Genomic DNA, 21,304 nt, shown 5'->3' on the forward strand with positions numbered 1-21,304 from the left:
CCCCACACCCGGCTCTTCTAGAACGTAAACATAAAATAATTGCCATATTCAGAACTTCCCTGTAGCTCAGACGGTGAAGAATCTGCCTGCAATGCAGGAGACTCGGGTTTGACCCCTGGTTCAGGAAGATCCTCTGGAGGAGGGAATGGCAGTCCTCTCCAGTATTCTTGCCTGGAGAATCCCATGGACAGAGAAGCCTGGCAGGCTACAGTCCATGAGGTCGCAAAGTCGGACACGACTGAGGGACTAACACTACTGCTGCTGCTGCTCTACAAAAAAAAGGTGTGCGAGATGTTAGGCGCATTGCATGATGCTCGTTCAGCCCCACGTGAGCCTGAGAGGCTGGTGTCTCTATTTTGAAGGTGGGAAAGCTGAGGCACAGCAAGTTGGAGTAACTTGCCCAAGTCACACGATAGATGGATGGGTGGATAGATGAACGGATGGATGGATGGAAGATTGATGGATGAATGGGCAGTTAGATGGCCTGTTGACGGAAGAGCTGATTGGATGATGGGTAGATGGACAGATGGATGGGCTGATGGACAGGCAGATAGATGAATGGAGGCTGAAAAGACAGCTAAAGAGACAAATGAAAGGAAGAGTACTGAACACAATAAACATTGAGTCAGGGTGAGAACGGAGACTCAGACTCTGATTTCAGAGACTTGCTAGTCTAGCTGGGCTGATGATGTAATGCATAATTAATAAGGACATATGTCACATTACATCTGAGGTTTTGCCTAAACCAGATCCTGCTGCTTACAGACCAAAAAAGTTGTGTTAATCATAGTCACCTTTCATTCTAGCTAAGTGCCTCTGAGCAAGTCACTTAATCTCTCCAAGCTCTTTGCTCAGTGATGATAAGGGCGTACAAATGTAACTGCAGGGGTGTTGTGAGAATTTAGTGAGATATTATTTGTATGCCATCAACAGTGGTTCTATAATTTGCCCTTATATTTTGCCCCAAATGCTGTTTAGTTGTAGGGACACACTTAAAGTATCCAAGGACTTCATGAGAAATTCCCTAAGGAATTTTCAAGGACCAGGATTTCAGACAAATTCCCCAAACTGTGCACTAACTCAGATGAGCTAGTGATGCAACAGAAAGTCCTAGTGGAAACCATTTAAAATTCAGTTCAGTTCAGTTCAGTTCAGTTCAGTCGTTCAGTCATGTCTGACTCTTTGCGACCCCATGGACTGCAGCACGCCAGGCCTCCCTGTCCATCACCAACTCCTGGAGCTTGCTCAAACTCATGTCCATCGAGTCAGTGATGCCATTTAAAATTATTTAACGCTTACTAAAATTTCTTAACATCACTCTAAGAAACTCACAATACAGACTTATTACAGTCTTCCCGGGAGGTCACAGCTCTGCTTTCACATCCCTGGAGTTTTAAAGACAGCTTCACCTACATCTGTTCCTTGCTCAGGAAGAGGGCACACAGATCATTGCATGAGGTCTCCTCTCTCTCCCACTTGTGTCAATTTTGAGCATCTTTCCAAGTGGAAGAAATTTTATAGGAAAATTATATATAAGTCTCTCCCTTTGGAGGAAAGACACAGTTTCCCTTACCAGTTATTTTAATGAAGAGGATTGTAAAGTAAATCCAGACAAATTAAAACATAGCTGTGATAGGTCCCAGGCTTTGTCCAGGTTCATATGGGGATTAACATTTAATGAGAGGAGCCTGGGGCCTCCTTTCCCTCATGTATACACTTTGGAGCACAGTTAGCCAACAGCCAAACCATATATATTTCCCCAGCCTCTTCACCTCCTCCTCATGTGTCCACCTGCTTCTGCATCACAGAAAGGGGATGGGTGTGGGCATTGGTGTGAAGGAAGATGCGAGTGAGTGTGTAAGAACTGAGACACTCTAAGGCTGCGAGCTCCAGTCGGAGGTTGGAGAAGAGAAGTTTCTAAGACAGTTAACTACAAAGGAGACTGACCCCCTGTGTGACTGTATTTAACCAAGTAAATTGGGTACAGTATGGCTCTGAGATAGAGTTGAGCCAGCTGATATAACGTCTCTTCCATGAGTTGTTTTGTTTTTTTTTTTAATTCATCTGTTCTTTCAGCAAATATTTATTGAAGGCACATGCTGTGCCAGGTCTGGTGCCTGCTGCCGGGGACCCAAGAATGAATAAACGTTAGAGCCTGCCGGCAGGTGGGCTTCCAGTCTAAAGAGAAGATAGACACAGACCCCAGTGAGGCAGGGCACAGGGCGGGTGGGGAAGGGGAGGTGCTCTGGGTGTGGCTTTTCCCAGCAGAAAAGCTAAGGTGTTCTTGGGCCTGACCTGGTTCGTCCCCAAGGCCCTGCACAGTTGAGCAAGAACTTTATAGACTTGGAATGAGAACTTTAGGACAGTTAGGGATCTCCGCCTGATTTCAAGAGGAAGCCGAGTGACACACATAGATGGTTTTGAAGCCTGTTTTGTCTTGGCTGGTGGTACTGTGCTGTGTAACTTCATACCCAAAGTTTGAGGCCACTGTTAGAAACTGGTTTGCTCTTCAGGGAGGTGCATCTCTTCCAGGTGACTCAGAGCTGCGCTGATACTGGGTGTCTGGTTGATGTTGTTCAATCGCTAAGTCATATCTGACTATTTGCAACTCCATGGACTGCAGCTCACCAGGCTCCTTTGTCCCTCACTGTCCCCCAAAGTTTACTCAGATTCATGTCCATTGAGTCACTGACACTATCTAACCATCTCATTCTCTACCACCTTCTTCTCCTCCTGCCTTCAGTCTTTCCCAGCATCAGGGTCTTTACCAATGAGTCAGCTCTTCGCATCAGGTGGCCAACGTATTAGAGCTTCAGCTTCAGCATCAGTCCTTCCAATGAATATTCAGGACTGATTTCCTTTAAGATGGACTGGTTTGATTGCCTCACTGTCCAAGGGACTCTCAAGAGTCTTCTCCAGCACCTCAATTCAAAAGCATCAATCTGTCAGCACTCAGCCTTCCTTATGGTCCGACTCTCACAATTGTACATGACTACTGGAAAAACAGGATGCCTTAGGTCCCCATCAATCAGTTGTGTGCGTAACAGGATGTACATGGCACAGTTTACAGAGCACATTTCATATCACAGTTACACATTTGCCCTTTGCTTCCGTTATCACCACTCACCATGTAGGGGACCATTACTGCTCTCCCCATTTGGGGGAGAAGTATGATGCAGAGAGATTAAGTACTTCTCCCAAGGACTCCACGAGAACCCAAGGAGACTGGGCAGCTGAAGTCTGAAGCCAAGTCTACTCTGTGGATCGTGTACCCTATAGTACATCAGAGGATTCCACCAGGCCCCAGTCTTCCAGCATTTACTCAGAAAGTACTGATGTGAATCACATGACTGTCCCCTAGCCTTTAGCAAATGCTTGCTTGTGTCAGATATGTTACATAAGTCAGAATTCACGTCTGAACCGCATTGCACCACACCTCATTTCCTTTCTTATACGGATATGTGTGTGCAGTTTATGCCCTGACTGTGTGCCAGGCTCCATGCGAGAAGCTTCACCTCCATTCATCTTAACTCATTTAACTTCATTAGGTTACATGCATCTGCCATGCTAGGATGTCTCTTCTTAGAGTCAGGAAAGAGCCGTGTCTCTCATGCTCACCATTGGATCCCCAGTGCCCGCTGGGAGCAAAGAAATTCAGCAAACAAGTCTCGGCAGTAGTCAGTGTCATCCACAGTTTACACCTGAGATGTAGGAGCTCTGAGCGGAAGTTCACAAAGTGCCCCTTACATTACGTAAAAGGTGCAGGAGAGCTCAAAGCACATTCATTCGCATCATTCTGTTTGGTTTTCACCAACCACTCTGGGAAGTTATATCTGCTTTAATGCCAAAGCAGAATCGGAAAAGGAAAAACAAAGCAGTTCCTTTTATTTCAAGGAGAAAAAAATAATAATAATTGATGAATATAAACGCATAACAATGGGCCTACCTTTTGCGGCTGAATGAGAAAGTAGTGTCTCAGGCTTCTGCTCCCTCCACGAGGTAGCGGGCCTCCTGCACTCAGGCAGGAGGTGCATCTTCAGAGGAGAACCTCAGCACCGACAGGTTGCGTTGCCATCAGTTAGCACCCCATAAACGTCAAGGTCACCCCATTCAGGCCCCTTCCATTAAAATGTGCAAGAGCTCACAGCCCAGCTTGTAAAAGGACTGATGGAGGGGTGCCCAGCCACCAGGCAACCTCAGCTCCGTGCCAGGGCAGCACGTTTCATGTAAACTGGTGGTAAATGGATGTTTCCCATTTTGTTTGGAGGGACAGCCCTGTGATCTCCAGAGGAGAGAAGTAGGCTCGACTGATGGGGGAACCTGCATTTCACACACAGCCAGGGTCTGACCTGAATGTAACGAAGGATGAGCAACAGAGCCAGAAACAGGGGCACATCTTCTGGAAGAACCAGAAGGTTCGCTCGGAGGAGAGCCCGCCCCTGTCCAGTCTGGGACTCAGTCTCCACATCTGTGAAACGTCTGTCCTGAAGCGGTGTGCTGAGGATTGTCAGAATGAGGCGAAAGGACCAGAGGAACACACAGCCGTGTCGAATCCCCTATGCGCTCTGGGTCTTGGGAGCCTCACCTCTTGGAAGGATGGTAGCCAGGTGTTCACACAACATTGCGGTGATAGTTAATTGAGGAACTGTATGTGAAGAGGGCTTTGTAAACTGTGAAACCTGTGTTACGGTATTAAGCAGAAGTGACTTTCCCCCACATTATCTCATTTGATCTAACACCAGCCCTGTAAGATTGGTGAAGTGGGAGTTATTTATCCTCATTTTACTTAAATGAAATTGAGATTTAGTGAATTGCGTAACTGGCACCTTGAAGATTACCCACCCAGTAGGGGACAAAGCCAAGAACAGATCCCAAATCCGTCTGATCCTAAGATCCAGGATTCTTTATTCATTGCACATAAGCAGAAAGGTGCCAAAGTGAGTACCAGCTGTAAATCACTCAGATGATCTTAGATCAGTTTGTGCTTTCTCTGCTCAGCGATCTCCTGGGGGCAGAGACTGTATCCTATGGAGCTCTGTGTTCCTAGCACCAGGCACAGTCTCTGGCACAAAGCAAGCAGGCGTGGACTGTTACTGGAAGAATAAAGGAATCAGGATAAAGTGTACATCAGGGCCCTCTGGAGTGGGTGCTGTCACCATTCCCATTTTGCAGAGGAAGGAAGTGAAGCTCAGAGCAATTGAATCTGCTGTCTGAGGTTCCACAACAGGCACAAGCTTTGGAGTCATACCTAATCCCAAGTCTTCAGGTCTTCCATGCACACTGCCTCCAGGTTAATTAGTAAAAGAATGAACTACCCAATAGTGAGGACCTGAAGTGAGACCCTCAAATGCTGGGGAAGACCTGCCTCTTCTGCTCTCAACCCTGTGACCTCCAAGTGCCCCACGACCCCCAACACTGAGACTATGAACCCCAAGAGCCCCACGGCCCCCAACACCTAGGCTTTGGCCCATACAGCCTGTCCCTCTCCAGGCTCACATCTCAGTGAATAGAAGCGTTGTTTGCAGTTTACTTTCACAGCATAAACTGCCACCTGGGAAATACGCTGAGTAAACCCAAACAAAGGCTAAGCTGACCTTCCCTCAAGCTCTCACGTGGAGCTATCTGCCAGACCTGAGTGCAGGCCCACCTCCGGAGGCACCTGGGTGGATGTCCTTGCAGCGCTGTGCCGTAGGGCTAGAAATTTCAGACTCGAGACACGGGGAGACCCAGGGACCTGAGACTGTCGGCCTTCATCTTGAGGGAAGTCCAACACGCTGTCCATGGGAGCGAGAAGGGAAAGAAGCTTGAAGAACATCTTGATAAATCCCCCTTCCTGGAGGGCTGCTGGCTGTCCTGACACTGCTCCACAGCCGCACCCTCACTCGGGGAGTTTTTACAGCAGACAGACAGGCCTGGACTGACTGTCAGCCAGGCTGAGCGGGGTGTACCTGAACTGTTTTAAATTCTTTGGCACCGGTAACCCCAGGCATGCATGGATTTGTTTCCAACAAACCTTAATTAAGGGTCTTTCTGTGCCAAGAACCATGCTGGGTATCAGGCCTAGAGGCGATCAGAAGACTTCATCCAGCCTCAGGGTGTCCTGCGTCCGACAGTGACACACACAGAAATGGAAGAGCAGTCTACCATGTCATCTGGAAAGGCATCGAGCAAGACAGCCGCCGCCAGGTGAATCGTGGGCAGCTTCTCAGAGGAGGAGGGGCCCAGCCCTGCGGATGGGTGATGCTGTGCAACAGGGAGGAGGTTTACATCGGAGACTCCCACAGTCTCAGTTGCCGTCTGGTTCCCCCTGCGGTTGATAAGGAAGCTAACACCCGAAGAGGGCAGGTGACCTCCCCAAGGTCACTCAGGAGATCAGTGGCTGAGCAGGCATGAACCGTGCAAACCCGATCCTTGGATATCCAGTGACATCCATCACTGTCCTAAGAAATCTTTCTTGAGTTAGTGATCTTGCCACACCACTTTCCATTGTCCACTTCTGCTGGCCCTGAATGGCAGTAGAAATGCTGAGGGGCAGCATCACCAGCAAAGTCAAGGAACCTGACCAGGGTCACAAAGCTTCTGCTCCTGAACCTGGTATAGAGACCAAATCCCCTGACTCCAGGTCAGGGCTCTTTCCTCACATTTTCCACCAGCCTCTCTCTCCTCTGGGTAGCCAGGAAACCTGGTGTGGTACCGTAGGCACGCCCTCCCTCTCTAACTAGTTTGCTGGCCAAGATGTCAGGTGTAGGAACACCTCAGATACGGACACTCTTACTGTTGTTTTCTTTTTTTAACTCTTGAGTATTTTTCAGTTCAGTCACTCAGTCATGTCCAATTCTCTGCAACCCCATGGACTGCAGCACAGCAGGCTTCCCTGTCCATCACCAACTCCCAGAGCTTGCTCAGACTCATGTACATCAAGTCAGTGGTGCCATCCAACCATCTCATCCTCTGTTGTCCCCTTCTCCTCCTGCCCTCAGTCTTTCCCAGTACCAGGGTCTTTTCCAATGCATCAACTCTTCACATCAGGTGGCCAAAGTATTGGAGTTTCAGCCTCAGCATCAGTCCTTCCAGTGAATATTCAGGACTGATTTGCTTTAGGATGGACTGGTTTGATCTCCTTGCAATCCAAGGGCTTCTCAAGAGTCTTCCCCAACACCACAGTTCAAAAGTATCAGTTCTTTGGCACTCAACTTTCCTTATGCTCCACCTCTCACATGCATACATGACTACTGGAAGAACCATAGCTTTGACTAGACAGACCCTTTGTCAGTAATGTCTGCTTTTTAATATGCTGTCTAGGTTGATCATAGCTTTTCTTCCAAGGAGCAGGCATCTTTTAATTTCATGGCCACAGTCACCATCTGCAGTGATTTTGGAGCCCAAGAAGTTAAAGTCTCTTACTGTTTCCATTGTTTCCCCATCTATTTGCCATGAAATGATGGGTCCGGATGCCATAATCTTCATTTTTGAATGTTGAATTTTAAGCCAGCTTTTTCACTCTCACTTGAACATTTTAGCCATTGCCTCGTAGATTAAGATGAAAGTTCTGAGCCTCTGAGATCTAATTTTATTTTCCTTCCTTTTTCAAAAGTACTTAAACTGTTAGTAACTTTGAAATCAGAAGTACAGCTTGGAAGGGGTAATGGGCAAATGCAACTTGATGCGGGTGCCAGTCAGTCTAATTGGAAAGAAATTAAAGGTGTCGGGATTTTCTTTTGAAGAACATTGGGCCACAAGGCACAGAATCTAATTAGGGTCTCCATCACAGCCCTGGCCAAGAGCATCAAGGGCCCTAGTTGTTCAACCAGTTTCCTAAAAAGCAGTTGTTTTCAGAGCCTCCACAGCCTCTGCCTGTGCAACCGTGAAGATGTCACTGGCCCCAAGCCCAAGGGGCTTGTGAATCAGGTCGTGTATGTGTGTTGTGCCATCTCACAATCAGGCCTTTGTGAAGGGCTGGACAACTCCACTCTGGCTGTGAAGTTGCCCCCACACCCAAGCCAGTATTGCTTTGAAGGGAAAGGCCATTTCAATGGTGCTTGGAGTTGGGGTGAAGCCATGAGTAAGAGGACAAGGCATAAACCCAGCAAAAGCCCAGAACAGCCACCCAGAGTTACCCCCGTGGGGTGCTGGAGGGCCAACCTCCCTTTCATCCCATCTCAATTAGAGTCAAGGCTGGAGTGAAACGCAAGCCCAGGACCCTTCACGCACCCCAGCCAAACCCACAAGCACTTGACTTGGCGATCAGGGACTCATCCTCGCTTTGTTTTCACACATAACTGGTTTTTAATTAAATCTGACTTTCCATCACATCTGTTCCGAAGGCTGGTCCCTTTTGGAGTGGCAAGCACAAAAGTGGGGACAGGCTGGCCACAGGGAGAAGCAAAGAGAGCAGAGGCAATCCATTCTGTTTTGATGAGGAGAGGGGCTGGGGACAGGCCTCCACCGGGAGAACTATTCTCTCAGGAGAGTATTCTCTCAGGGGGCCCTTGTCCACAGGGATTAGCCCCGAGCCTCTGGAACCCTGACAGCTCACGGAGCCCGGCAGAGGGGAGCCAAGTGTGACCCTTGTTCCCCAGAAAAGCTTGCTCAGTGCCTGTTTTGTCTCCCCCGCCCCGCCCCACAGAGATCTGCGCTGCTGACTGCGGGGGCCACGGCGTCTGCGTGGGGGGCACATGCCGCTGCGAGGATGGCTGGATGGGGGCGGCCTGCGACCAGCGCGCCTGCCACCCGCGCTGCGCGGAGCACGGAACCTGCCGCGACGGCAAGTGCGAGTGCAGCCCGGGCTGGAATGGCGAGCACTGCACCATCGGTATGTGGGCCTGGCCCGGGCCTCTCTGGAGGGCTGCACGCTGCCTGCGTCTGCCGGGCACTCTGGGGAGCGCCCATCGCATGCGGGAGCTGGGCCAAGAGTCCTTTCATCCGACGACATTATGGTCAGCTTGTCCTAGACAGCAGTTGGATTTGGATTCACAGTCAGGGGATTCGGAACCTTTTCTCTCCCAACCTGCATTTCCTGGGTCTCAATCAGCTGGTAGCATACCCTGGGGCTTGCTCTGCCCAGGCCAAATGGATGACAGCTTTGTGTTAAGGAGCTGGGGTTGAAGAATGAGGCAGATGACTCTACTGCTGAGCAACTGTGAGCAAGGTCTAAGTGTCTCTCAGAGCCTCAGTTTGCTCACCTATGAAATGGGGGCAAGCATGCCGGTAAAGAGCTTAGCACAGGCTGGCAAATTGTACTGCTCATTACATGTAGCCCATTAAATCAAATTTATGGTCTGGTTGGGAGATCTTGGTTCTAGCACTGACCCCTCCCACCACAGCCTCCTAGGCCTGTACTCCCAGAGAGGCCTGGAGTCCTGGAGGAAGCTTCCCATAGGCCCCAGGCCACATCTGCAGCCCATTAGGCCTGGGGTCCTCCCCCTCACTCCTGTCCCTGGCTTCCGTCCTGTCTGCCTTTGTCTCCTTTCCCCTCTCCAGAGGGCTCCTCAGCACTAGCCCCTGCTGAAGCAGCACTGTTGGCAGCTTTCAAAACAAGCTGATCACTCCATTCCCTTCTTTCTGCCTTTCCTGCTGGTTTTGTTGATTTTAAACACAGCCAGACGTTTGCTTGGTTTATTATCCTGGAATGAACACTCACCAAAACGTCTTTATTGAATCAACTGGTTTGTGTATCTACGTTTTAACTTCTTCCCTTCCGTGTTTTTTTTTTTTTTTTTTAAGAAAGGATCTGTGATCAGATGGTGAGCACATGGCTTTAGGAGGCAGGACGCTGGCTGCCTCTCCAGCTCTGAAAGTCCCCCCCTGAGTCTTACAGAAACTGGGAGGCAAGCCCCAAAGATTTTGAGGGATGAAGGAATTTTGAACAAATGGAACTCCCTCTTATTTCATGTTTTTTTTTTTTAACAGCTTCATTCTTTCTGTTTTATATCCTGAAATTAGTTTTTATTGATCATGTCCACCCCCACCCCGTTGCTCTGTTTATAAATGGCTCTGGAATGCCTTATACTTATTAACATCAATAATAATGGCTTCTGATATTTGAGTATTTACAGTGTAGCCAGCTCTGTGCTAAGGGCTTTGATTGCATCATTTCATACACCCAGCCATCACCCCATGAAGGCACGTGTATTATCCCCTTCTTTGCAGGGACCCGAGGCCTACAGTCACTTAACCATTAAGTAGAATGGGAACTTGAGGCTTGGTTTTCTGAGCCACGGTGAAAGCCCAGGTTTTCTGCAGAGGCCTCCAGCTCTTGTCCTTCCCAGAGGCTGGGCCCTCCTATTCCAGAGGGGCTCAGAGTCCCACTGTTAGTTTGCCAGCCAATGCTCTTGCCAGCACTCAAAGCTGCTCCCTCCGGTGCCAGCAGCCCGGCCTGCTTTTCCATAGCAGAACGTGCCGCGGTACCGCCCTATGCGCCTCTGGGTGGCTTCTTTCTGTCAGAGTCATCCTATCTCATGACAGCCCTGGACACCCCCCAAAAGAGAAGTGGCCCGAGTCACTCAGGAGGCCTGCCTGCTTCTTTAAACTCGGCTCCGCCTTCACCTTCCCTTTTCTACATGACTAAGGACAGGCTGACCTCTTAGCCTCCCAGACCGGAAGGGGACCCGTGCTTATTAAAACCAAAATCAGAGCCCAGAGAGAGTGTCTCTGTTTTCTCTCACTTGCTTACAGAGTCCTCAGCTCACCCCACCAAGTTGCACAAGGTTTATGGATGTCAGACTTTTATAAGACTAGAGTATCTCGTCTGAGTCAAATGGCGAGGGATTTAGGGAAAGTCTCCCCTCATCCGGTCACAGCTGATTCATGGCAGGGCTTGGGGGTGGGCGGTGCTCCATCTAGCGTCTCGTGGATGATCATCAGCCCGACTTGAAGAGCATCCCTTTGTTTGGATGCCAAGAAGTCAAAGCAGGCCCTCCCACCTCCCCTGCACACCCAGCTGTCACTCTGTAAGAGCAAATTCCACCTTGGGATTGCAAATGCTGTTTCCCCTCCAGATAAGAAATACATCACGGTAAAAGTGCACACGATTCAAGAGGAAGGTTGACAGTCATAAATACCAGAAAATGTCACAGGACATTGAAGAAGCAATGGGCTAGTCATAGTGGCTCAGATGAAAGGACGTTGGCCCGGAATTCTATTACCTGTCATTGTGTGGTGAGCGTTTCCTTTGTCCCTGTCTCGTCTCCCCGCATGGCAGCTTGCCCTCTGTGCGTCTCGCCTGTGGCCAGCTGCATTCCTGCCAGAAACTCAACACCATAGTGCCAAAGGAACCCTCCAGTAACCTTGTCGGTAGAAGGGAAGGGGGTGCGAGATACAAAGGAGGGAAACAATGGTGGTGCCTTCTTTTTTCTTTTCAGAACAGAAATGAGAAGGAGAAGCCTCTCTTTAATCTTTAATGGCAGCAAGAAGCACTTTCTTCTATTTCCAGGGAACTACACTCCCTGTGAGGATCATTTAGGAAAAGCAAAAACTACTGGTGTGAAAAGCTAGAAATTCAAAATGTTAAATTTTCTCTTGTAATCAGGCTTCCTTATTATATGAGGGTTGATTATAGCACAGCTAGTTCCTATGTTGCAGTGTGGTTTTGTCTTATACCAGAGAAAAGGCCAGGATCCACAATGCTGATTCAGACACCTCTGTGCAGTGGGCGCCAAAGAGAGCAGAGCTGTTTATTTGCACACTCCTGCCTTCCATATAAACAGGAAAGAATGACTTGATTACCTAATCACCAGGGTAGAAGAGTTTAGACAAGTCTGAACTCCTTGTGACAAGTCCCCAGCATAAGAACCTTCTTAACCCAGTGACATTTCCCAGAGTAGATTGTATAGCAGGAATTAAGAATCTCCTTTTGGAGATCTGGGTCCTACTGGAAACTACTTGACTTTTTTTTAATATATAAAATAGATTAGTTTCAGAATGAAAGGAAATTTGGCAGTGGCTTCCTCTTTAATGACTATATTTTTGTCAGAAAACAAGAACATTTTGAATCTTAATTCTTTATGTTAGGAAATATCCATCTCTTTGCATCTTCAAGAAAGGTCTTGGTGAAGAATCACCGTGGCAGACCGCATGGTCGCTGGGGACTTCATTTTCTCTGTCTACGAAACACAGATCTCAGGATGCAAGGGGCTGGGGGAGGCCTGCAGGGACACTGGCATTCCAGCCCCTCCTCCACTGCCCACAGACTGCACATCCATCATCACCTGCTCCTAAAAATAAAAAGGGGTATTTTCCTTTTCACTCTCACTTACCTGTTTCTAATATACCCTAGTGTAAATGGAACCCAGTTTCCCTAGTCCAGAAGTTAAGGTAGGATGCAACATGGATTCATTTCTCAAGTCAAGACAGAGTCATCAAAAACATATTTTTGGACATCTTTTCCAAGAATTTTATGGATCTTTTAAGGTTGGGGCTTGACCTCCTATTTCATTAGAGAAAGCTGAAAATCATAGCTAAATTTAAGAAGGTGTTTAATTTTTCCCGTTTCTTTGAAAACATCAACATTTTAAATCACTTCTGTGATGGTTACTTTATTCACTTCCCCTGAATATAAAGTCCCAAAACACATATGGGAAATGCTAGCTTCTGATTACATTTGTAAAATTCCAACCTTGACCCCAAAGCTGTGATTGTTCAAAATGCCAGATATACAGAATTATTTACTAGGCTTCAGGAGAGCTGTCCAGTCCTATAAATCCTGATTCTTAAACAAATCCTCCTCTGGGAGTAAAGATCAAAATAATACTGTGATGATGCAATTACTGGAGTGAACAAAGCCAGACTTCACAAGCAGAGGGATTATAAAGGAAGGCCACACAATCTTCTGGAGTCCTTTGTCCACCTTTGAATACTCGCTCTTGAGTTTCTTTTGTGTTATCAGACAGTCCTCAAGCAAGAGGACTCACAGGCACTCATAAGATATCTGCATCTGTGAAATAATCCTATGCTTACAGTTCAGTCACTCAGTCACGTCCGACTCTTTGCGACCCCGTAAACTACAGCATGCCAGGCTTCCCTGTCCATCACCAACTCCTGGAGCTTGCTCAAACTCGTGTCCATCAAGTCAGTGATGCCATCCAACCATCTCAGCCTCTGTCGCCCCCTTCTCCTCCTGCCTTCTGCCTCCTCAAAGGCATGCTCTCACATCAGGACCCAGGAGTTACAAGACAAATGCCGACAAGGAGAAAGAGAACATGGACAGAGATCTGCCCTCACATTGTCAGAAGAGGAGCTTGATTAGTTGATGCTCCTGGGGGCTCTCAGCCCACACGTGATAGGAGTGGCAAACTGGAGACCAATTAGTGAGCTCTGTGAGTCCCTCCCAGGGCAGGTGCCATGGGCTACATATTCCTCACTGATCCTTTATCCAAAGAGAGGAGAGCATTAACGCATCCAAGAACTCAGCAAGAGTATCTCTTGGATGATCTGCCATCCATCTGAAAGTTCAGATGACTATAACCACCCCAGCTGTCGTCACCTACCATAGTGATCCTTGCTTCATCTGACCTAACACGTACCCACCGGAGAAGGCAATGGCAACCCACTCCAGCACTCTTGCCTGGAAAATCCCATGGATAGCGGAGCCTGGTGGGCTGCAGTCCGTAGGGTCGCTAGGAGTCAGACACGACTGAGCAACTTCACTTTCACTTTTCACTTTCATGCATTGGAGAAGGAAATGGCAACCCACTCCAGTGCTCTTGCCTGGAGAATCCCAAGGACGGGGGAGTCTGGTGGGCTGCCGTCTCTAGGATCACACAGTCGGACACAACTGAAGCGACTTAGCAGCAGCAGCAGCAGCAGCAACAACAACACGTACCCACAATACAGCTGTTAGAGTCAGCTGAGGCTCCTGGAGGATAAGAGTAAAAAGGCTTCTTGTTGTGTTCTTCACAGCCTTTGATAAGGGGCCCCTGAAGCTTATTGGGATTATCTCAAGAGAAATGTTTAGAAACTTCCATTGGTACAAGCAAGCAAAGGAGAGAAGCTTTCATGTCGCAGGTCATAGAAATACTAAAGAGAACTAAGACCTCACAGACTTCCCTCCAGTCAAAGGCCCAGAACTTGTTTTATAAATAACTGTGTACTTCCACGGTTTCCAGTTTCTTGCATAGTTACAGGAATATAGCAGAAGCTTGAGAATCATGTGCAGTGTTGAAAAGACAATCATTGTCCGAGAGGAAAATGATTCTACTCCCATCGTCTTCATCCTAAAATCTGGAAGAAAAAGATGAAGGAATTTGGGGACGCCCTGAATCCACCATGCATAATGCAAGCCTAGGGACTTGACATCATATTTTCTTACAGTTAGTGCTTTAAAATCACAATGAAATTTTAATGAACTCTTCTCAAGGGCATATGCGCCAAGATTTTCAAACAGTGAAAGAAACAACAGTGTGGACTTCTGCACATGCCTTTTATAAGTAAATGACATTGGACTTCAAAGACCCAATTACCACTTTCATTTTCAGTAGAGACAAGAAAGCTCTTTTCTGCACCCAGAGAACCCTTGGACTTGGTGTTGCTTGGACTTGGTGTTGACTGGCTGTTATCAGCGTTTGGATTAACAGTGTGGCTTGAGGTTTCTATGTAGGGAAGGAATCTCAGGATTTGTGGAGCCCGCTTTTGTCTCCTGAAACCCACAATGTTGATTGCAACCTGAGTCTGCCTCTGTCACTTACACTGGCTGCCATTCCTGCCTGTATCTAATAAATTAGTAAGCATTTGTTCAAGGTACTAAAAACATGCTTAATAGAGAACTTTATTACTAAATAGTTCTTATAAATGAAATGACATTAGAAGAGAGAGCAAAAGCTCTCTGAGGTCAGCCCCTGAACTTGGGGAGATTAGTCTGCATAGTGGATATAATCTTTACTCATCACCAGAGCCACAATATTACCACTGAGTTTGGAGACAACATTTTTCGTGGTCTGAGAGCTCCCTCCACATGGATGCTGCACAGCTGTCTAGCCATTTGGATCCCAACAGTGGCGTCTCATCCAGCTGAATCATCCTTGCCAGCCCCCTGAGAGAAGTCTAGGCTCACTCCATCTCGTCTGTAGCTGGGTTCAGAGTTATGACCAGAATATATGATTCGGATGCTTCACAGAACTCTGCAGATCAGAAAGCTAAGAACACCAGCTGAGCCAAGAAATCCCGTATGTTATGGCTCTCCGATGGCGTATCCCGGGAGATGGTCTCTAAGCAATTTTGGATCACTTTGCAAACTTAGATGAACAAGCTTGACTAAGATGAAGGCTGCAAAAGCCCCAAGCATCAGTAAAGAGTTCTCCTTCTCCAGAGGCGCTTCCTGGGGTTGTTTTTCCATGCAGGGTGATCCTGTTTTCCACCGTCTGTCCGTTCACAGTTTTGTTTGTTCAGTCCTGCATAATACACCACTCCCCTTTGCGTTTCTTCCTTACATCCTGTCAGCTCATGGACTCTGCAGGATCTTTGAGAATGAAGGGGGAAGCACGCAAGCCCGTTTAAACTCCTCTTCCCAATTTTCCACTTGGCTCTGCAGCCTCTGGGAGCGTATTTCATCTTGAAGCACAGACCACAAGGAGGCTTGAACTAAGAACATAGCCTTTCATCCACGAGCCTTTGGAGGCAAATATATATTGATGAACAGCAACAGTATCTGTCCTGTCCAGAGGACTGAAAACATAAAATTTATGCTTTTTTTTTATGAAGAGAGTAAGAATGTTCTCACAGTTTATAGAACCCTAGGGCTTCCAGATAAGGCCTCACCACTGCAGTTGAGCCCTCTCTTATGGACTTCTGGTTCACGTGTGAAATCAAGCTAAGTGTAGGGGCGAGCCCAGCTGAAAACATCAGCCCTTCAGGAGGTAGCCATCTCCCCAGGTTTCTTGGGAGCACTTGTGAGGGAGCTGTAGAGGGGGAGATGTGAGGGAAGCCCCTCCAAAGGCTGTGACCACAGCCTAATGGGGAAGGTGAGATAGTGTGACTGATGTGTGCTGGGGATGAAGAGGTCTGCCCTGTTCCAGACGCACAGCCAGGCACCCACATATATGCACAGCAGGCTTATTTCAGAGCCACGTTTGACACCCATCCTCACCAATAGGTCCTTGGTGGCTCAGACAGTAAAGAATCTGCCAGCAATGCAGGAGACTCGGGTTCAGTCCCTGGGTAGGAAAGATCCCCTGGAGAAGGGCACGGAACTCACTTCAGCATTCTTGCCTGGAGAATTCCATGGACAGAGGAGCCTGGTGGGCTACAGTCCATGGGGCTGCAAAGAATCGGACACAGCTGAGCAACTAACATTTAACACACTCACAAATAAGCAAAACCTCAGATTGCCAAATAATGCACTGCTTGAATATAACCCCCCAGTGGTGATGTATGATCATAACAATGGCGTATGCGTTGGAAAACAAAGCATACATCATTCTAAATACCTTTTTGAGTTCATCAGAGTTGAGAAGGGGTCAGGGTTTCTTTTCTTTCACAGCGACCTCCACTGACCTGCATCTCACATTCTGTGTAAGAGGCACAAAGGAGAGACGCATCTCACTTAGAACACCAAGCATTCTGCATTCATGTGGGTGCATGTGTCCATGGAAAATACAAGAGTGGCAAGCAGATAGGCTAGCAGTATATTTGACCAAAGACTCAACCCAGTCCCCTAGTGCATATCAGAGATGACTCACATCTTGCCTGTCTCCGAACCCCAACCTTCTGCAGGCACCTCTGTCCAGACAGGATTCCCTCACTCTTGCACAGCAAAGGGAAGGTGGATGGTGCTCTGGGCAGACAAAGTGCTAGTTTTCCGTGAAGCTGACGGATCAGGAGCATGGCCACTCTCGCAGCTTCCCATCCTCCTCCACCTCCTCCTCCCGGTTTCCTTATCCACATGTCCTCTTGTTTATATGATCACATTTCCAAACGCCTGGATCCCAGAGTGGGTTGACGTTCCTTTTGGCCCTTCCTGGAGAATGTGCTTGCTCTCCCTCCTTCTCTCCCGTGTTGTCCTGTCTTTGGTTTTATTTTCCTCTCCCTGGCAGGTCTGTCCCAAATGTGGGGTGCGGCCCCCTTTGTCTCCTCGGCACCTGGCATGGTTGTGTGACAGGCAGTGTTGCACTTTCTGGATCCTACCTTAAATGTGCTGTCTTTTATTTCCCAAGCGCACTATCTGGATAGGGTAGTGAAAGGTATGGTCTTCCTCTATTTCCCTGTTGTCTTTGTGCGTGTGTTTGTGTATGGGCATAACAGAAGAAATGTGCATCTAGAAATACACGTGGACCCTCTGAACATGGCGTCCCGAGGCTGCGACGTCCCGGACTTTGTCACAGCATCCACTGCCCCGCGGGCAGGGTTTTGATAACGAGACAGTTGATATACCTGGAGTGTCCTTCTTCCCTGCTCGCAAGTGCTCAATCTGTTTTTGACATCGCCATCATGCTGTTATCCTTCCCTTCCCATACACCCTTTCTGCCCCATCTCATGTCACCCTGCCCATCCCTGTGGCCCCTGGTCCATCAGAATTGAGTTGCTGGGAACCAGGGTGGGTGGTCTGAGGCAGGAAGCGACAGAGACCCAGGAGCCACCTAAGAAATCTTTTAAGAACTCCGTTCCCACTAGATACTGTGCCAGGCTCTGGAGAAATGAGGGGAAAACAGACCTCTGATCTCAGGGAGTAAATGGTCAGTTTGTTTGGATTTTTTTTTTTTTTCCTTTCTTCAGAGAAGGCCTGACTTAGTTAAGTTTTATCTTTGCAGAGTGTTCCCCACAGGCAAAGTAACTCTTGCCATTTACATTAAGTTGATGGGACCTAATTTCGCAAAAAGGCCTCACTGCTGTAAGAAGAGGAGAAGGCAATGGCACCCCATTCCAGTACTCTTGCCTGGAAAATCGCATGGATGGAGGAGCCTGGTAGGCTGCAGTCCATGGGGTCACTAAGTGTCAGCACGACTGAGCAGCTTCACTTTCACTTTTCACTTTCATGCATTGGAGAAGGGAATGGCAACTCACTCCAGTGTTCTTGCCTGGAGAATCCCAGGGACGGAGAGCCTGGTGGGCTGTCGTCTATGGGGTCACACAGAGTCAGACACGACTGAAGCAACTTAGCAGCAGCAGCAGCAGCTCTAAGAAGAAGTCTCTAAATGATCATATATGTGTGTTCCAGAAAGGCTCCAAGATCCCAGGGGGGAAACACCGTGCCATCTTCATCTTTTTATCCTTAAGCCCTCACACAGCACCGGGCATCAAATATATGCTCAGTGCTTAGGGACACACACTCTGGGGTCCGACTGCCAGAGTTTGAATCTAAACTCCAACACTTAATGAATGCAATGGCCGACCTCCCTCCCTTCCCTTCAAGAGTCCTTATGAAATGAACATGATAACAGAACTTGCCTCATAGGGCTGGCACGAGGATTGAGTAAAGTAGAGAATGTAAAGTGTTCAGCACGTGGGCAGGAGTGGTGCTCAGTAAATGTTAGCTGTGCTGTTTCATCATCATACTCTTAGCCTTGCCCTTAATTTGGAGAAGGACTTCATTAGCCAGGCTAATTTTTGAAACTGTAAAGAAAAAGACTAAATTGGCTTTTAATAAGAGATAGCAACTGCTGTTTAAAAATTCATGGAAAGGATTTTAGGGCAACCTAAATGACTGAATGCATTTCAACTGAGATATCTCTGCCAAATACAGCAAAGGTGATTGTGGGGCCCATCCAATGGATGCCTGGTGTTGAGAAGCAAGGTTCCTTGAATTTTACATACTGGCCTTCCACCAAGAATAAAATTATTGCAGCAAGAAAGAGTCACACCTCTGAGCCTCTTTAAAATAGGCATTTCACACATGATCATCATCAGGGGAATCCTCAAGATGGATTAAGTTTAATAATGTCACCATGTATTTGGTGAATGTTTTTCCTACTCTGTGAAGTTTTTCCACATCCATGAGTCTTAAGTGAGTCCTGTGAATTTTTTTTAATGGAACACATAGAATTATACTCATTTGATTGGAAAAGGAAATTAAAGTTGAAGAAGTTGAGTGGCCCAGCCTGGATCATACTTGTAGTAAGTAGCAGAACCAGGATTTTGTATTTCCTGGCCTAATCCATATTTCCAATATTCTTTCTTCTGTCATAGTCATGAAGAATGTCCCATTAATTTCCAATGTTCTTCCTCTAAACCACATCTTCCAAGCTGACACCTTCACCAGGAAGTAACCCACATTCTCTCTCAAGCCACCTGTTCTGATCTGCAGTTCAGAAAATATTCACCAAACCTTGAGCTAGATTAGGTCAATGAATCATAAGTCACTTTAAAAGACAAATGTTTCTTACCAAAAATCTAGTTCTCCACCAAGCCCTCATCAGACTGGCTCTCTGGTATAATGGATGCTGCTGCTGCTAAGTCGCTTCAGTCGTGTCCGACTATGTGCGACCCCAGAGATGGCAGCCCACCAGGCTCCCCTGTCCCTGGGATTCTCCAGGCAAGAACACTGGAGTGGGTTGCCATTTCCTTCTCCAATGCAGGAAAGTAAAAAGTGAAAGTGAAGTTGCTCAGTCGTGTCCAACTCTTAGTGACCCCATGGACTGCAGCCTACCAGGCTCCTCCATACATGGGATTTTCCAGGCAAGAGTACTGGAGTGGGGTGCCATTGCCTTCTCCGAATGGGTGCTAGTAATTCCCAAAAAAGAATTCAGAGGTTGGTATATGTAAGCCTGGGACTTTTCAGAGTAGAGTATTTTGCAGTTCAAAGACAATCCAGCTTTTGTTCTTTCTGTCCGCTTGCCTTGGTAGACACTGGAGAGACAACAGCCACTCACCAAGTATATTGACCTCCTCCTAAGTGTGAGGAAATGTGGAGCCACACAACCGAGGCCCCAGCCTCCCAGAGAAGTCACTAAAAATATATTGTCACTAAAACACTAAAAATAGTTCCAACAAAACATGGTGAGGATTGTGATAGAGGACATCCCACGGCCACTTAGCAATGAGAGCCCTCCCCAGCTTAGGCAGGGCCTCATAGACCAAAACTGTGGGCCATGACATAGCATACGAGAAGCCGCTGAAGGCTTTTAAAAGCAGGATACTGACTAGATGGGGCTTCCCAGGCAGCAAAGAATCTGCCTGCCAATGCAGGAGATGCAGGTTCCATCCCTGGGTTGGGAAGACCCCCTGGAGAAGGAAATGGCAACCCACTCCAGTGTTCTTGCTGCGAAAAGACAGAAGAGCCTGGTGGGCTGCAGTCCATGGGGGTTGCAGAAGAGTCGGACATGAGTGAGTGAACAGCACGCAAATGACTTGATGACATTTACGATTTGGAAGGATCAATCTGGCCATATTGTGGGAAAAGTGGAGAAGGAACATTTAGGGGCAAAGAGACCAATTAGGAGGCTATTGCTGTCACCTAGGTAGGAGATGATGGTGCCCTTGTCTAGAGAACTGCCTGGAGGGGTGAAAACACACAAGACGGCCAGAACGAGAAACGTAAACGGGATAGGTATGTTGTATAGCTCCTCTACCACATAAATAAAAGCTAAATACCTTCAAGGATTCTGAAAGTCTTCTAGCTTCAAAGGAGCCTTTGTAGGCTTAAACAAGAGGTTGGAAATAAAGCAGTCCCTTGTCATTTAAAGGGCATTATTTCTTTTGAAAAGCCTAGCCCTTCTCTAAACCTTAAAATTCTATTATTTTGGGCTCTGGAAAATGCCCAGTATGAATCCTTCCAGAGGGGATTGTTAACGCCACTTGGGCTCTCTGAATTATTGATGTGTTTTAGGGTTGTGGAATTAATGAGTTTTAGCAGCAGGTAAGGAAGGGCATATTGCTTTAAGAAAGTCAACAGGTTCCCCCCCGAGAGGAGGCCTCTTCCTACTGGCTAATGGGAGGTGTGATGATCTCAAAAGCAAATTGTTGCGTGAGAGCAAACCTCACTCAAGCCACAGGTACTCCAGGTGTCTCTGAAACCCTGAAACCAGCTGGACAGTGCAGACCCTCGGGATATAGACTGGTCCATTTAAAGAAACTGACCGTGGAAAGAGCGTTCCTGTGATTTTACATGTAGAGTGGACCCTCCCTGAGAACACGGGCTCTTCCTGGCAGTTTCAGAGCTGCACAGAATGTGTGCACCAGGCCCTGTGTGCTAAGCGGAGCTCACTAGAGCAGGGCTTCCCAAAGAGGGTTTTGTGGAATAGAATTTTCCACATGATTGTAAATGATTGGGGTGGCAGCTGGAGTTCTGAGGTCAGATTGGAAAATGTTCCAATAATCAGATACATAGGTTTCCTTGCTGTAAGACTCCCCGGAGGCTTTAGTGTGTTTAATGTGACTT

The 21,304-nt window shown here is 47.6% G+C and overlaps 1 protein-coding gene across 10 annotated transcripts in view; it reads left to right on the forward strand.

The window, feature by feature from the left end:
* Positions 1 to 21,304, forward strand: part of TENM4 (teneurin transmembrane protein 4) — an 849,352-nt gene that overhangs the window by 709,015 nt on the left and 119,033 nt on the right. For 7 of the 10 annotated variants that reach the window (XM_060403943.1, XM_060403939.1, XM_060403940.1 and 4 more), the window contains 2 exons: positions 8,627 to 8,812; positions 17,145 to 17,171. In XM_060403943.1, the coding sequence (XP_060259926.1) occupies positions 8,627 to 8,812; positions 17,145 to 17,171 (213 nt within the window). The remainder of the gene's footprint in view (positions 1 to 8,626; positions 8,813 to 17,144; positions 17,172 to 21,304) is intronic. The other 3 variants (XM_060403941.1, XM_060403942.1, XM_060403945.1) reach the window with 1 other exon arrangement.

Source organism: Ovis aries, chromosome 21 (genome assembly GCF_016772045.2).
Source record: "Ovis aries strain OAR_USU_Benz2616 breed Rambouillet chromosome 21, ARS-UI_Ramb_v3.0, whole genome shotgun sequence".
NCBI classification, from domain to species: domain Eukaryota; kingdom Metazoa; phylum Chordata; class Mammalia; order Artiodactyla; family Bovidae; genus Ovis; species Ovis aries.